Here is a 17,746-nt window from a genome sequence, read left to right on the forward strand (position 1 = left end):
CACCTTTTTCTTCCATCATCCTCCACACTTCTTTCCTCGCCTTGGACCATCTTCCCACCTGTCAGATTTACATTATTCCTCAGGCTGCCATCTTCAAGATTGAGGGCTTGGAAGGGCTGGAAGCAGAGGCCGCCCTCCTAAATAATATGCGGGTGTACGGCACCATAGTTCTAGCCTTCATGGCTCTGGTGGTGTTTGTGGGGGTGAAATATGTCAACAAGCTGGCGCTGGTCTTCCTCGCTTGTGTCATCCTCTCCATCCTGGCTGTCTATGCAGGAGTCATCAAGACTGCCATTGAGCCGCCGGTCTTCCCGTCAGTCTAATGGACCTTTTTGATGATGGATTTTGTGGTGGCACAAATGTGTGACATTTATTCCCCATTGACTTTCCTCGCAGTGTGTGCCTCCTGGGAAATCGAACTCTTGTCTCCAAAGGCTACGACGTCTGTGCAAAGGTCATCCAAATCGACAATGAGACCGTCACGACTAAACTGTGGCGCTCTTTCTGTGATTCTGAGTACATTAACGCGACATGCGATGACTACTTCAGTGACAACAACGTCACACAGATACAGGGCATTCCAGGCGTCACTAGTGGAATCCTGGCTGGTAAACGCCTTCTCGAATGTCGTTACCTAACCCCGTTAACAATAAAAATACAGATGAGCTCTTCCTCTTCCAGAAAACCTGTTTGGCAATTATTTGGAAAAAGGGATGATTGTTGAGAAGAGAGGGCTGGCATCCCAAGTGGACCCAGACAGTAGTTCCGCTTCCAGCACTAACCGCTTCGTGCTCGCCGACATCACCAGTTTCTTTACGCTGCTGGTCGGAATATACTTCCCCTCCGTCACAGGTTAGATGCATGCTTGTGGGAGAATTAGGCAACAATGAAAGATATCGCACGTTCATGAAAGACAGGGATTATCTGTTATTATATACCAACCCCATCCATTCCTTGTCTATATACACCTTTATACCATTACAGAAAAATAGTAAGAGTTTGGGCCTATTGATTAATATTGATTAAAATTAAAGAATAAAAATAAAAGAAGCAGGTCAGATGTGTTCTCATCCACAATGGTGCCAATTCCCGTTTTGAACTGTGCGCGCCTTTGAAAATACCGCAAAAAAGACAAATCCTTTGAGGTGCGTTGTTGGACCACACTGAGAATAGCCCACTTCATGTTATTTGAACCGTTAATTTGCCATTCATATTAACATCATGCGGGAACACTTTACAACTGGTCAACAGTACCGCTCCAGTAAGAGGCTTTAAACCTGAATTCTGTTATCCAGCTCTTCGTTGGAGAACAGCAATTTGTGTGCAAAACATTGAAAACTTGGACATGCGCATTCAAGGAAAGCTCAAAATGAACCTGTAATGGTCAAAATGCAATTCAAAAGCTCCAGTCGGTTTTGTGAGTTGTTTATAGTATTTATCTAGGCTGTTTCACCTGGCTCCCTCTGCAGGTATCATGGCGGGATCCAACCGCTCAGGAGACCTACGTGATGCTCAAAAGTCCATCCCAATTGGCACCATTGCAGCCATCACCACCACATCTATTGTGTGTATCCTTCACAGAGCAGACATCATCTAAAACAGTGGGCCGCACTCAAAATAAGGATGTTTTGGAACTTGTTTAGTTTATCCTTTAACAGTTCATTCATTAGTGCTTTATTTGGCTTGATCTTTGTTTTTTGCCGCCACTCTGCCCGCTGTTGATATTACATATTAAAGTGAGGAGGGATGGTGTTGCTTCATTTGAGAGCTGTCCCTCTGTGACGCACACATTGTTCTGTCTCCATGAAATCTGGCCCACGACTCTCTGTTAATTTGTACTTTGTCCATATGAATGTTGTCATTTATTGTAATATGCTCAAAATTAGTTTGTTTGTTTATCCAACAACTTGTGACTGTGGATAACATGCTACCTAATGTGAGTTCTCATCTTCAGCATGTTATACAGTGCTGCCTTAATGCCTGTATATGTTGAGGTCGTAAGGCTTTTCGTTTGTGCAGGGTATTTATTTCCCTCTGGTATATGTTAGCTTATGCAAACGTTTTGCATTGATAAGAACTCATTTGCATTTAATTAACGTTTTGTATCGGAATGAAGAGCATTTGTAATTCAGTTACAGTAATTTGTCTACATTTTTGTACGACCACAATAAAAATCTCAAGCGTTGACCGGTGCTTGTTCAAAAGGTTGGGGACCACTGGATACACAATCTGAATGGCTTTGAAAGAGCCAAGTATTTGACCTTGTTTTCCACTGTACTGTATTCCTTAGTCGACTCTTTTTAAATCAGATATGTCCTGCGTGGTGCTCTTTGGTGCTTGTATAGAGGGTGTTGTCCTGAGAGACAAGTAAGTCCCATTTAGTGGACACATTAGTACACTTTGCCAGTCTCCAAAGTGTCAGTAAACTCTAACCTGTCGTCACCCTGCAGGTTTGGTGAAGGGGTCAAGGGTAACCTGGTGATTGGCACTCTGGCGTGGCCGTCTCCGTGGGTCATTGTTTTTGGATCATTTTTTTCCACCTGCGGAGCAGGACTCCAGAGTCTGACGGGAGCACCACGCCTCCTGCAGGCTATCTCGAGAGACGGTATCATTCCATTTCTTCGAGTGAGTTCACCAAGACCAGCTTTCAGCCCTCTGAAATGAGTCTTATTCTCAATCTTCTATCCCGTATATACAGCTATATACTGTATATACGGTAGCAACGAATATCCTGCTAAAAGCTGTGATTTATCAAGGTTCGTCTTTTTTAAACCCTGCAGGTGTTTGGTCACGGTAAAGCCAATGGCGAGCCCACATGGGCCCTCCTGCTCACTGCTAGCATTTGTGAGATTGGCATCATCATTGCCTCCTTGGATGCTGTTGCACCCATCCTCTCCATGTAATTTTGCTATCAAGTCAAACAGTGTACATACTGCACAATCATGGAGAACAAGTCCTTTCTCTTTTTTTTCTTTTCAGGTTCTTCTTAATGTGCTACATGTTTGTTAACCTAGCTTGTGCGCTGCAAACTTTATTGAGGACACCAAACTGGAGGCCACGTTTTAAGTTCTACCACTGGTGAGCTACATGTTTTACTTCAATTCATAAAACTTAAATGTTATTCAAAGGTTGGACAAGGCCATTTCAGGACTAGCAAGGTGACAAGACTTTTTAAGATTAACTCACAAAATATTTACGTGTTGTGCCCAGTGATGTCCTAGTACCTAGTCATGGGTATACCCCGTCTTTTGCCCAAAGTCAAACGTGATAGGCCCATCTCATCCTTGACCCAAAGAGGGATAAGCAGAAATAGATGGATGAAGCTGAACTGGTTCTAAATACAGCTAACCCAGTTCATTTTCAGCAATGTGCCTAAACCAGGGGTTAGCAACCTGCGGTTCTGGAGACGCATGTGGCTCTTTGTTCACCAAGAAGGTAACAACCTTGGTTAACACGAAATACCACTAAAAGCTAAATGACAAACAGAAAACATAAACAGGAAACACAGATTAAAAGCAGATCTTTCAAAATAAGACAACACAGGTAAGTAATTGATCCAAACTGGAGCGCTTGAAGAATTCTTAATGCAGACTAAATCTCATATTCATGCCCCCGGATGAACACGGATGGATTCAGACGTTGGTTCAGTCTCCTCGCTTCTTTTAATGAAAACAATGTGGTTCAACCTTTGCTAAAGAAAAAGCTGCTGTCAGCAACTCCGCTTGCCGCTAACAACCAACTGATTCCATTTACTTCCACCCTCCCTCTCCCACCCACGCCATAAATATCATAAGAATACATTTTTATACAATATTTAAGATCTTCATTTCAGATGGAAGAAAGTGTTTGCGGCTCCGAGTTTTGTCTAATCATAAATTATTGTTCAAGGTTGCCGACCCCTGTCCTAAACAAAATGAACAGAAGACAATGCATTCAGAGAAAAAACCCACACAAACATGGGGAAGTCTTAAAATTTATAAGGAGCTTTATAAGAAGACAATCAGGGAAATGATTCAGGATTAGCTCTTACACATGTAACTGCATCCCTCTCACACACACCAATCAAATTGTTTTCTATGGTTTGAGTGGTTTGTACAGAAGTGTTTTAATGACTGCGAGTACAGCATTTCAGTCGTGTGAGAAAATTGTGACAATGTTTGAGAATTATACAGTAGCTCTCTATACTGCTTTTCAGCTTTCAAACTTGTAATAAGAATCATTGTAGGTATATTTGCTGGATCATTTGCGGGAACTAAACCGTCCAAGTAACTTAAGAAAGAAAGAAACAAACAAAAAACTCGAGACAAGAGGCGTACAGTGCTCTCTAACCTACTGTAAGCCAGAAAGATTTGGAAACCATGAGCTGCCAAGCCGCAAGCAAAATACCGACAATAATAACATGGTGAGGCTGGCAGAAAAACCCCAGTTTGATCAAAAATTCAATATGCTGTCACCCACAGGGCTCTATCATTCCTGGGTATGAGCTTGTGCCTATCCCTTATGTTCATCTGTTCCTGGTATTATGCCATCCTTGCCATGGGAATTGCCACCTGCATCTACAAATACATCGAATTCTGCGGGTATGTATGTCATATGAACTTGACGAAAAATGAGTCAAGTACACAAGTAAAGCTAGCAAAAGATCATAACTGTTTATTCAAGCCGTATCATTTATTCTTGCTTTTCTCGGGATTTCCCTCTTTGGGGTTGATGCTTTAGAAAAGCCTTCCTACTATGGATGTCTTTTTCCTCCAGTTAATTCTCTCACTGATTTGATTTAATACAGTCATTTTATCTGGTTCTTGGTCTCTCAAGTCGTGCTGCTTCTAATCTGAGTGTCACAGCCGCTTTTACAATTTATTTATGGGCTATGGTTTATAATGAAGCCCATACAGTACATGGTTTTTTTCAATCATGAGCAAGCTGCATTGAGTTCAAACCTGGGCTGGAAATGTCACCTTTCAAGGTGTGACAGACATGCTAACAGAATAAACTACTGTGTGACAGAGCTGAAAAAGAGTGGGGTGATGGCATACGCGGCATCTCTCTGAGCGCTGCTCGATTTGCTCTCATGAGGTTGGAGGAGGGGCCGCCGCATACCAAGAACTGGAGGTCAGTCACAGTCAAGCTAAGTTGTGATCATTCAGTTGTGCTCATTTTCCGGTGGACTTTGCTATGTTCCACCCGTGTACTCATTTCTATGCTCAGGCCTCAGATCCTGGTCCTTGTCAGTATGGATGCCGAGCAGAATGTGGAGCAGCCTCGTCTGATCTCGTTAACCAATCAGCTGAAGGCAGGAAAGGGCCTCACTATCGTTGGCACTTCTCTGCAAGGAAAGTTTCTTGACAACTACGCAGAGGCTCAAAGGGCAGACCAGGTCGCTGTCACATGCTAAAAAAAAAAAAGAAACACTAAATGAACATTCAGTACAGTTTGTTATGATATCTAACGTTGACTCTTTGCCGCACTGAAGTCTTTGCGGAAACTGATGGAGACAGAGAAGGTGAAGGGATTCCCCCAAGTGGTCATATCTTCCAATCTGAGAGACGGGACATCCCACCTGATCCAGATTGGCGGACTTGGAGGTTTGAAGCACAACACTGTGATGGTCAGCTGGCCACGTAACTGGAAACAGCCCGAGTTCCACCAGCAATTTCGAGACTTTATTGGTATGTTACTGTTCATGTACAGTAATTGCGACCTTTAATGTTTCTAAGCAGTGCTCCCGTGTGCCCGCATCCCCGCGTCCCAGACGCATAATTTTTGACGGGGGAAACCCTTTCAAATGAACGTTTTGTTTTGTTTTTTTTACATGAAAATATGAATCATCATCCAGCTACTCTTTTATTCAACAAAACTTGACAAAACAAAAATGCGGCCTGCAAGCTTAAATGAGCTTGATACTCGTGGTCTGGATGGTGCAGTGGTTCTCAAAGGTTTACCTTCAGGAGGAAAAAACATTCTTCCCTATCATAAAGCTGTATGCCATATCCATATATTTACTTTGACATTTCTTAATACCTGTTGCTGGTTTTGCTCACGTCTTGTAAATGCAGTTTGAACCTTGGACTTAATTTGTCCTTTTTATTGGGCAATTTTTGGCATTCCAAACCTCTGTCAGGACCCATAGTGTTTTAGTTTTGCGAGTCCCGGGGACCATACAGTTTTCAGAGGTATAACGAGCACCGCTTAGCACTCTCTGCTCCACATTCTACGGTTTGAGCTATTTGACTCATCACGTTTTATTGCAAATATGTTCTTCCTGTTACTGTGTAGAGGTAGTCAGAGAGACCACAGTGGCCAGTTTGGCCTTGTTGGTTCCCAAAAACATCTCGAGCTACCCGTCCAATGGAGAGCGCTTCACTGAAGGGCACATTGACGTGTGGTGGATCGTTCACGATGGAGGCATGCTGATGCTCCTGCCCTTTCTGCTGCGCCAGCATAAGGTGACAAACGCATGACTGTAAAGTTCTTTCCGTCTGATATGTGTTCATCTCCACACCAGTGGTGCTCTTCTTTTACCATAGGTGTGGAGGAAGTGCAAGATGCGCATTTTCACTGTGGCTCAGATGGATGACAACAGTATTCAGATGAAAAAGGATGTCTTAACGTTCCTCTATCACTTGCGCATCGATGCTCAGGTGGAAGTGGTGGAGATGGTGAGTTTGACACATGAGCTTACTGGCTCATATAGCTCTAGGTACACTTGTGTAATTGATTCTAGTCATTCATTTATGTTTTTTTAGGCTTATTGAGCATCAGTTCACAGTAGAAGCAGCCAAACATTACAATTTTTGCGGTACAATACAAGAAGCTTGATCAAGACCTCTACCCTGCACATGTCGTGTAAATCAGCGTTTTGTTTTTTTGTTTGTTTGTTTGTTTGTTTTTTCTTGAGTGCATTGCAGTGGTTTGCACTTGGAAGTTGAAGTACTACTGCAGTACATATGTTTACTTAAATCATAAATTATTGAACCCTATACAGTAAATGTACTAGTATGCCTTCTATTTTGGTGTCTTGGCTGTACGTACTAGTAAGGATCACGTTGAGCAGCTCCTTGGACCTCCAACTAAGAGCAAGTAACAAGAAGCTTACCAAAAATGAACGAAAAGCAGAGTTTACACTTTAAATTCCAATTTATTGCAAAGGCAAGAGGATCCCAAAGCTTTCTTTCCTTTTTCAATTTCCCTCAACCACTCATTTTCTCATAAGACGTCCTCCCAAAAATAATAATAACAATAATAATAATAGTGCTGTTCTCATCTGATTAGCCAAGCAATCTGTCATTAAACTTAAGGGGCACGCCCATGTGACAATCGACCAATGAGAGCATGAGTTTGAACCCACTCCTGCTCAGAACTTAAAATCGACTCCTCATTGGTATCTGCGTCTTGTAGGCGTGCTCCTTGAGCTAACCGACGGCTCACTTGGCCACTCAGATGAGACCAGTACTACATTTTTTTTTTTTTTTTTTTGGTCTTAGGAGAATCGTTTTGGAGAATCATCTAGGCGTATTAGTGATGGTATGACAAAAAGATAGGGATTCCCATCACAGAGAAAAATAAGGTTAGGCATCACTGATGTAGATACAGTAAATGCAGAAACTGAAACTCAAAGTCTTTGTCTAAATTTAAAAGAATTAAGCGCATATAAGGATGGCATTCAGTTGTGCAATAAGACACAACAAAATCTTCCTGCTCTGCCACCATATAATGCTTTCATTACCTTTGAACTGTGCCTTCCAATCATAGCATGACAGTGACATCTCAGCCTACACTTATGAAAAGACGCTTGTTATGGAACAACGCTCGCAGATCCTCAAGCAGATGCATCTGACTAAGAACGAGATGGAGCGAGAGGTACGCATGCATTTCACATATTAACCAGGGGATTTGAAAAGTATGGTCTCAAAAGTCAAGTTTATTGTCTCTGACAATGATTTGAATTGGTTGGCAACAAAGGACTGTTCAGGGGTGCTAGAGAGGAGGGTCCATCAGAACCTCTGATTCAGTAGGAGCAGTGTAGTTTTGGTGGAACAGTGGAAACGCTCTAGATCCTCGGCAGGATACTCCAGGGTGCATGGGAATTCGCCCAACCAGTCTACATGTGCTTTGTGGGCTTTGAGAAGGCGTTCGACCATATTCTTTGGGGAGCTCTGTGGGGGATGCTTCGAGAGAACGGGCTCCAGATGCCCTGATATGGGCTGTTCGATCCCTGTACAACAGATGTCAGAGTTTGATCCGTATTTCCGGCAGTAAGTCCAGTTCGTTTCCAATAAAGGTTGGACTCCGCCCAAGGCTGCCCTTTGTCAACGATTCTCTTCATTACTTTTATGGACAGAATTTCAAGGTGCAGCCGAAGCGTTGGGGGGGTCCGGTTTGGGGGTCTCAGTATTTAATCTCTGCTATTTGCAGATGATGTGATGCTGTTGGCTTCCCCTGGCCGTGACCTCCAAATCTCACTGGAGGAATTTGCAGCCGAGAGTGAAGCAGCTGGGATGAAGATCAGCACCTCCCAATCTGAGACCATGGTCCTCAGTCTGAAAAGGGTGGTCTGCCCTCTCCGGGTCAGGAATGAGAGCTTGCCCCAAGTGGACTTTAAGTATCTTGGGGTCTTGTTCCCAAATGAGGGTAGAATGGAACAGGAGATTGACTGGCGGGTCGGTGCAGCGTTTGCTGTGTTTAGGAGGCTGTACCGGTCTGCACTCGTAAAGAAAGACCTGGGCCAAAAGACAAAGCTCTCGATTTACCGGTAGATCTACTTTCCTCCCCTCACCTATAGTAACGAGCCTGGATAAAAGCGAGCAAAATGAGTTTTCTCCGCAGGGTGTACAGGCTCTCCCTTAGAGGTAGTGTGAGAAGCTCTGTCATCCCGGAGGGGCTCAGCATCGAGCCGATGCTCCTCTGCGTTGAGGAACCAACGTTGGTTCGGGCATCTGGTTAGGATGTCTCCCGGACGCCACCCTGGTGAGGTGTTCCTGGGCATGTCCCCACAGGGAGGAGGCCCCTGGGGACGACCCAGAACACGCTGGAGCGACTATGTCTCTCAGCGGGCCTGGGAAAACCTGGGGGACATCTGGGCTTCCCCGCTCGGGCTGCTGTCCCCGTGACCCGATTCTGGAATACAGCGGTAGAAAATGGATGGATAGTTGGCAACAAGGATAGTGATACGAGTTAACAACAGTCATTCATCCATTGAATTCTTTTATATCCTACAGATTCAGAGCATAACAGATTCATCTCGCGGGTCCATCCGACGTAAAAAATCTTTTGCCTCACGCTCACAACACAGCACAGAGGATGGAATCAGAGTGGCTGAACATCCAGAAGAGGAGGTATGAACCATCTTAACTGGTTTACAGTTGCCATTCCTACCTCACAGTTCAAAGATTCAACGATATACGCTAAGGGATGGGTCTTGCTAAATGAAATGTTCTCCCCATGCCTACCTTGGGTTTCTGCAGCTGCCAGCTGCAATAGATTCTTGGCTCATTCCAAAACATACAATTAGAGGTGAAATGAGGGCTCTGTCCTTATGTGAAAATGTATGCCATGATTGATCTCTGGCCAGTTCAGGCTGCCGTTTGTCCAGTCAGGAGGGTGAGCAGTATAGGAAATTTCGCTGCTGTCATACAGACGCTGACTTCACACTTTCCTTGGTGGTTGTCTCCATTCTTTTGCACACGCTGTCATTATGTCCCCATCTCACTCTTTTATTTTTTCAACTGAAAGCAGGTCCAGCTCATCCACAGTAAGAATGCCTCAACACCTGCCAGCCCCACCAGCCTCGCTGCCCCTGCCGGGAGTGGAAGCACATGGACAGAAAATAAAGAGTTTGACAAAGGGAAGAACCTGGAAGCAGGCAAAGACCCCTTCAGCATGAAACCGTGAGTAGCCTATTTTTATCTTGATAGACTGTGACTTGACTTTCACAACATTACCATTATTATTTATAGTGTGATTAATAGAAAACCAACATGGTATCAGATGGAATTTTAATGAAGAAAATTACTTTTATTTAACCTTCATTTATCCAGGTAAGTCAGTTGAAAAACAAATCTCATTTGCAATGCCGAAGAAGCAGCAGACCGCAGAGGAAAATAACCCCAAAACAAACACAAATACAGTTAAATACATACACGTACAACTAACTGTACAGTCCAAAAAAAATGAGCACTAAACAGAATACAAAACATACTCTATGCACAAAACATAACATAATAATGACAATTAAAGTAAATACCCGTTCCTTTCTTGTACATATTACCTGAAGCTGCCGGTATGAGAGAGGTGCAAGATTGAAATCTCTTTTAACTGCTGTGAAAGTGTCAGGCTCACTAGTCTTGTGATTAGAGCATGCATGACATCACTGACATTTTCTACAAGGGGAAATTGTAGACAAGGCAATGTAGTTGTCTAAAAGCCAAAACGTAGTCCATTGGTTAGTTACACACAACGATTTGTTAAACTCTTCAGTTCCATTTGGTTATATGTCTCACTTAACTTTGCTTTTTGGCACCAACTATTCTCTGGAACACATGCAACTCCATGTTGAAGACACACTTTGAAGGCCACACCACTTCACAACAGTATCATCATACCAAACAGCACCAATACTCTCCTTAAATGTCACCACCATAAATGACCAAGGTTCCCCACACGATATGCAAAGACCCTTAGAGTAAGACAAGGCCAACATTATTATGAGTAATACCAATGACTAAATCCATTTTAATCCCTTGGTGTCTGGGGATATTTCACTATCTTGGCCTTATAATCACCCAACTTGAACTGACTTTGAAAGGGTCATAACATCCTCAAATATAAATACAGTGGGCCCCCGGTTTACGAACGCCCTGTCTTACGTATTTTTCATTTTACGACTTGGACCGCGGCGTTTTTTTGTCCCCCTCTTACGCAAAAACCTTACCTCTTATGAACCATCCAACATGCCGGTCAGTGTGTCCGCACTATTTTTTTTCGCTTTGCTGCATCGACAAAAACAGCTTTTCTCGCATGTCATGGAAATGTCGATATGCTATTGGTCGATTAAGGCAGTCACGGAGATGCCGATATGCTATTGGCCGGCGTCACGTCAATCACAGAAATGCCGATATGCTATTGGCCGATCTCATCTTGCTAGATGGCACGAGCTGGTCAGTGTTTTGTGAAGACTTTGCAAACTTTTATCTGTTAGACATGGCTTCTAAAATTGCAAGTGGCGGTAAAGGAAGAAGTAAGAGGATGATGACAATAGAAACGAAGCAGGAGATAATAAGAAAATACGAAGGAGGCGCACGCATAGTTAACCTTGCTAGTGAGTATGGCTGTAACCGCTCGACAATCGCTACAATTCTCAAGAACAAGGAAGCTATTAAAGCAAGCAAGTCTTCTAAGGGCATGACTTTCCTTGCCAGGGGACGGACCTCGGTCAACAACAAGATGGAGAGGCTTCTTCTATTATGGATTAAAGACAAGGAAATCACCGGTGATATGTTCTCGTTAAAAAAAATTCTCATTTAAAAAAGTTTAAACAAAAAAAGTCATTGTTTAAAAAAGATCTCGTTTGAAAAAAGTTCTCGTTTAAGAAAAAAAATAAAAAATTCTGCGGGTTCGTCCCTGCTCCCCTCCGCCTCCACCCACCACCAGCTCAAGTCACATTGCCCCAAAGGTAAATGTCATTTTTCCTTTGTATATTCATGTGATTTAATGTAACTGTACAGTTGATTATGTTACTAATTTTTAATATGTGTATAAAGTCGTGATGTTTTTACCTAAGGCTTTTGCACGCGTTGAACGCATTCACTAATTAACATAGGTTTGAATTGCCCCTCATACGGCAAATTCGAGTTATGAGCCTAGCCGCTGAACGGATTAAGGTTGTAACATGGGGGCCCACTGTATATATTTACTTTCAATGCCGCCAAATGTTTAGTGGCATCAGTCCTATCCATGCATGTTTACATTTTTTCAGGGAGGTACAAAAACTGGAAAAATGCAATAAGAGCAAAAGTAACTATGCTATATATATATATATATATATATATATATATATATATATATATATATATATATATATATATATATATATATATATATATATGGAAATGTCTATATACAAAGAATATATATATATATATATATATATATATATATATATATATATATATATATATATATATATATATATATATATATAGCATAGTTACTTTTGCTCTTATTGCATTTTTCCAGTATATATATATATATATATATATATATATATATATATATATATATATATATATATATATATATATATATATATATATATATATATATATATATATATAGCGTAGTTACTTTTGCTCGTATTACTCTTATCGCTCTTATTGCTCTTATTACTCTTATTCTTAATGAAATTGAAATAGGAATATCTATTATGTTATAATTACAGTATTATGAGTTCAAAGAATTTTGCATTATGGGATTCCAGGCTAAGCCAAGCATGGAAGTCATTGAAAGGCTTGACGATGTCATAAATTGCCCGCTAGCGCCACTCGGTGGTTTTGTGGTGTCAGTACAAAAAATCTCTAACCCACCCAGGTTCATAATGAGACACATAGCAACAATACACAGTGAGGAAAATGAATCTATTCAAGCAATCTCTGGTAATCGACGACGACATTTCCTTGATGGCCGAGTCGATAGTCGTCCATCGTACTGCTCTTTGTTAGTCGTCGAAAATCCAAAGACGACTCTGCGCCATGTGGTAATGCATTGCTCACATCGAGACTCAGCAGACAGTTGAGTGGCCAAATTATAAGAATAGAGCATGGAAATGGACCTGTCAGGGGCCGGCGAGGTTGGGACAAAGGCCAGCATGATTGCGGAAATTGTGGACTCAGGTGCTGGGAAGCTTCGTGACAAAAACAAGCAGCCAGGTACTTGAGGTGTGACAAGAGACAATGATCAGACAAAAGGTGAAACTAAACAGAGGAGAGGGAGGGCGAGGGGGCAGGTAAACATAGACAGGTGTACAAAATGATCATAATGAGGACTGACTCTTGCTACTCTTGATAGTACCTCGCCCTACGAGGCCCTTAGTGTTTTGTGTTCACCCGTGTCTTCTTTTTATTCCCCCTTTCCCTCCTTGGGGTTGAGATCAAGGTACTTTCTGTGGGATTATGAAGCGCTTTGAAACTCTTTCATGATTAAGGGCTAGATACTGTGAATAAATTTCCCTTCTTTGTATTTTAAACAATAATTTTCTGCCTTGTGACATGCCACTGAAGAGAATGGGAAAACTTGTAAGTATGACCGCGTCTCACTGTGATGGACACTCTGGTGCAACAAACGCAAACATTCTGTGATATGTCTCCTGCACTAGGAACCAGACAGATGTGAGGCGCATGCACACAGCTTTGCGGCTCAATGAGGTCATCACAAAGAAGTCCAAGGAGGCAAAACTGGTCTTGCTCAACATGCCTGGACCCCCCAAAAATCGCACAGGTGAAGAAAACTGTATCCTTCCAGCATATTCTGTTCCACTCAGCATCTGTTAATGCGCAAGTTGATCAACAAATCAAGAAAAGGAAGCACAGTTTGTCTTCCACATCAATGACTCAACATGGCCTGGACTTTTAAATTGTTTCATTGTTTTTGTTTTGAGGAGGAAAAGTGATTTGTATAACATCTTTAAACAACAAAGTTTAGACACAAGTTGGTGACATTCGGTCTGGAATCATTACTGTTCATAAATGTGGCGAGACCCCAATCAGAATGAAGAATAATTTTAATGACAAAGATGACGAAACCCTCCGTCAAAGCAAACCAACAATGAATACATAACAGCAACACAGTGAAGACAAATAATCGGTATTACAACACTCACAATAACCAGGCGAACAGCTTCACACCACTACAACATAACAACATACAACTACAACAGAAACCTTCCTCTTTGTCAAACGTGGCACATCTCTTTTACTGAAACAGTGCCCCCTGATGGAGGGCGGACTATCCTTGGTTATTTTTGTCTGTTTCAGACTGAGCTGTAACACGTATAACTGATGAGTGTTATACAACAGTGTTTCAAAGCACTTTTGCCCAAGACCAATTTCCTCCAGGAGACAATAAAGTATCGTATCGTATCGTATCGTATCGTATCTTATCTTATCTTATCTTATCTTATCTTATCTTATCTTATCTTATCTTATCTTATCTTATCTTATCTTATCTTATCTTATCTTTGCTGTAAAAAAAAATCATTAATGTTTGAGAAAAGTTGATTTAAATTGCTTTTTTTTTCCTTTTGTTAGTGTTACAGGATACAGGTTTAGGTATACCTGTACATTTTTTATACAGTAGATATTAATCTTATTTATTATCAGGTTATCGGGGGGGGGGGGGGCGTTGATAGTTTTCTGTTTGCTAGGATGGGCTTGGTGAAATTTAAATGAGAAGCACTGGGATAAATGCCACACAAATTTGCCTTTTTTTTTTTGTTTCATCCATTCAGGCTTTCAGAATGTCCAAAAAATGTAGAATATTTCTCCCTAGTTAAGAGGGATCTAATTATGACATGAAAAGCATCAAGTGACATCATTCACATCCTTCATTTTTGTTGCTCCTTCACTGAAACCGCCCTCAGACATGGAGTTCCTGGAGGTGCTCACAGAGGGTCTAAATCGGGTTCTACTGGTCCGCGGCGGGGGACGTGAGGTCATTACCATCTACTCCTGAACGTCCCGAATATATTTTACGTCAACTTCTACTGACTCTCACAAAACTTTCCCTAAGCGTCAACCTTGCAGGTGGTTCCAACCTGATACAACCGCATTTCAATACTACTACTTCTATTCCCGCTCCTTGATGAAGAATGTTTCTGTCTTATCTGATTCTCTAATGCAATCTAGTTGTTTGAATATCTTCAATATTTACTCATTTTAAGATCTTTATTTCTTTTTGTTGTCTTATGGTTTGTATGGAGCTACTCGGAACAAAGGTGTATCACAATAGATTTTTAATATGATCTTCATATTAACATGTACAGTATGTTGAAAGTTGGCAGGCATACTACATTGTAAATGATAAAACCTAACAGACTGGTTAGCAATCAACAGCCAATGATTAATTATTACCATTTGACGTTGCCTGATGGAAGGTCGTTTTTTCTAAACAGTTTAAAAACTTTGAGATCATTATCCTTGTTATTATGAATGTTGCACAGGAATCATATAAACCAGTGGTTCTCAAAGTGGGGTCCACGTTACCCTAAGATACTGGTCTTCTATTAGTCGCGTCACAGGGGTCACGAAGATGCTGGTCTGCTATTGGTCAGCAGACGGGGTCACACAGATGGCTGCCTAAAGACTTGATCTCGTTTGAGAGTGCTTTCAATATGGTATTTATAGTGCATTTTAGTGCTTGATTCAAACTTGAATTGGTCAGCCATCCCAAGATTGCTAGTGATGTTTATGAGAGAAGTAAGAAGATGATTTATATGGAAACAAAGCTGGAGATAATCAAGAAATACAAAGAAGGCTAAGCTAGCCTAGCCTGCCCTCACTAGTGAATATGGCTATAACAAGCTGGTCACTTCCCTTAAATACAGTGAACAGGGTAAATACAGTGGACCCCCGGTCTTCGACATCCCCGCCTTACGTCTTTTTCAGCTTACGACGTGATCTGCGACGTTTTTTGTCCCCTCTTTACAGTATTTATCCCGCTTTACGACAAAAACAACTGTCGTGACCCTAGGGGTTGGCTGTATTTGTGTTGTTTTGTCTCTGTCGTTTTTAGGTCATTTTTCTTATTTTCTGGTCCCATCAAACTGCCTGTGCTGCAATGCGTCACTCAGATGCTGGTCTGCTATTGGTCAGTGTCACTGTCAAAATGGTGGCATACTATGGACTGGGTCGCGTCTGGGTGCTTAAAATAACTATTTGTTGTGCATTTTACTGCTTAATTCAAACTTGAATTGGTCAGACATGGGTCCAAGATTACTAGTGATGTTCAAGAGTGAAGTAAGAAGATGGTTTATATGGAAACGAAGCTGGAGAAGGCTAAGCTAGCCTATCCCAGGCTAGGCTACCCTCACTAGGGAATATGGCTATAACAAGCTCGTCGCATAAAGGTAAATAAATCCTTTCTAGATTTTTTATTCACGATGATTTTTCCATGTATATATTTCTGTTATATTTACGTAGCACATACTATACTATTTTGATTCCAATTTTTAATATGTATATGCAATTTTGATGTTTTTACCTGGTGGTTTTACATGCATTAGCGAATTAACATAGGTTTGGATTATCCGCCATACAGCGAATTTGCGTTACGATCCCCACCGCGGAACGGATTAATCTCGTAAACCAGGGGCCCACTGTATATGAAATGTTATTGTTTACTTCGCCGGTGCAATATCTCTCCTCCTCAACTGTGGAACCAAAACGAAACTAAAAGACGTGGATATGGTCAGTGTGCATTTCCCAGTGCACAGTTGTAGGGGAAATGCTTCTGTCATCATGAGTTTTCTTCAAGTCATGTTTTTTCTGCTCGGGCAGGGCTAGTGTGAGAGTGCAGAATAAGCAAGGAATGCTTAGAAATGCATCAGTGAAGGAAAAAACACTGAGGGTGTTTTGGGTGAGAAATCGACATTGTAGCGTGGTTAAAAGCTCCAAAAAGTTCACTTTTCATGATAGGAGTCACCTTAAGGTTTCAAATAAATAAAATCCATCCATTTTCTTCACCGGTTATCCTCACGAGGGTCAGGCATGCTGGAGCACATCTCAGCTGTCTTCAGGCAGTAGGCGAGGTACATCCTGACCTGGTTGCCAGCCAATAACAAATATGTTAGTGAGTATTAGTGGATGACGCTCATTTGTGAAGTTCTCTTACACAAGTGTTCTGATTAATTTTTCCTTCCAATACACACACATGAAGGGACATATAAAAGTGTTGCATAATGTTAAGTGCATGTGCGAGTGTGTGTGTGCCTTTTGTTTTTGCTGGATGGTGGGGACCAAATCCAAGGTTTTGCTGTTTTTTTGGGAGTCTCTGAGGCTTGTGGGCCATTTCGGTGGACCCAGTTGTTTCAGACCTCTTTCTGAGGGTCGAGACTATAGGTTTGAATAAGATTTTGTTTGGGGTTCGTGTAAGGGATAAGGTGAGGCAATTTGATGTGATAATTAAGGTTAGGGTTAGGGGCTAGAAAATGCATCATGTCAATGGGATGTACGAACTATGATATACCCCCCCGCCCTCTTCCAGGTATGTGTGTGTGTGTGCGTGCGTGTGTGTGCGTGTGTGTGTGTGTGTGTGTTAGAAACGACCTGGGGAGTGAACAGGAGCGTAGCGTGTGTAAATAAACAAGTAATTCTCAATGTACAAATGCAAATCGAAATATGTGTATGTGTGTGTCAATAAAGATTTTTGTGCTGTTTTATTTAACCATCAGTAATTGCTTCAAAGATATTCAAAGATATTCAAACCCAGGCCAGTCTGACAGGTTGAAAAGTTGATAGGCTTTCACTTGTGGTTACAGGTTTTACAATGTTGTTGAACTTTACTGATACATAAATGACTAGAAAAACCTACACAAATGTTGTTTGAGGCCTCCTCATCCATGTGTATGCTTTTTTTATGGTTGGGACAAAAAAAAAGCCTTGTAAAAACAGACAATAACTGATCCAAATTTGTAAAAATTAAAAAAAAAAAAAAAAACACTGATAGTCAAAGACCAATTGAAGTTTTAATTACTAAA

The 17,746-nt window shown here is 41.5% G+C and overlaps 1 protein-coding gene across 2 annotated transcripts in view; it reads left to right on the plus strand.

Moving 5' to 3' along the window:
• Positions 1–17,433, plus strand: part of slc12a5b (solute carrier family 12 member 5b) — a 28,428-nt gene extending 10,995 nt beyond the window's left edge. Inside the window, exons 7-26 of one of the 2 annotated variants that reach the window (XM_088408594.1) lie at positions 66–313; positions 397–608; positions 682–852; positions 1,470–1,568; positions 2,310–2,367; positions 2,451–2,625; positions 2,781–2,899; positions 2,980–3,078; positions 4,461–4,580; positions 5,008–5,112; positions 5,209–5,377; positions 5,474–5,669; positions 6,277–6,446; positions 6,528–6,659; positions 7,753–7,860; positions 9,219–9,335; positions 9,733–9,887; positions 13,275–13,289; positions 13,370–13,503; positions 14,633–17,433. In XM_088408594.1, coding sequence (XP_088264720.1) covers positions 66–313; positions 397–608; positions 682–852; positions 1,470–1,568; positions 2,310–2,367; positions 2,451–2,625; positions 2,781–2,899; positions 2,980–3,078; positions 4,461–4,580; positions 5,008–5,112; positions 5,209–5,377; positions 5,474–5,669; positions 6,277–6,446; positions 6,528–6,659; positions 7,753–7,860; positions 9,219–9,335; positions 9,733–9,887; positions 13,275–13,289; positions 13,370–13,503; positions 14,633–14,724 — 2,694 coding nt within the window. In that variant the 3' untranslated portion in view covers positions 14,725–17,433. The remainder of the gene's footprint in view (positions 1–65; positions 314–396; positions 609–681; positions 853–1,469; positions 1,569–2,309; positions 2,368–2,450; positions 2,626–2,780; positions 2,900–2,979; positions 3,079–4,460; positions 4,581–5,007; positions 5,113–5,208; positions 5,378–5,473; positions 5,670–6,276; positions 6,447–6,527; positions 6,660–7,752; positions 7,861–9,218; positions 9,336–9,732; positions 9,888–13,274; positions 13,290–13,369; positions 13,504–14,632) is intronic. The other variant, XM_088408595.1, reaches the window with a different exon arrangement.
• The last annotated feature ends 313 nt before the right edge of the window (positions 17,434–17,746 follow it).

Source organism: Hippichthys cyanospilos, chromosome 2, assembly GCF_059441005.1.
Source record: "Hippichthys cyanospilos isolate Australia breed blue-spotted pipefish chromosome 2, RoL_Hcya_1.0, whole genome shotgun sequence".
Taxonomy (NCBI): domain Eukaryota; kingdom Metazoa; phylum Chordata; class Actinopteri; order Syngnathiformes; family Syngnathidae; genus Hippichthys; species Hippichthys cyanospilos.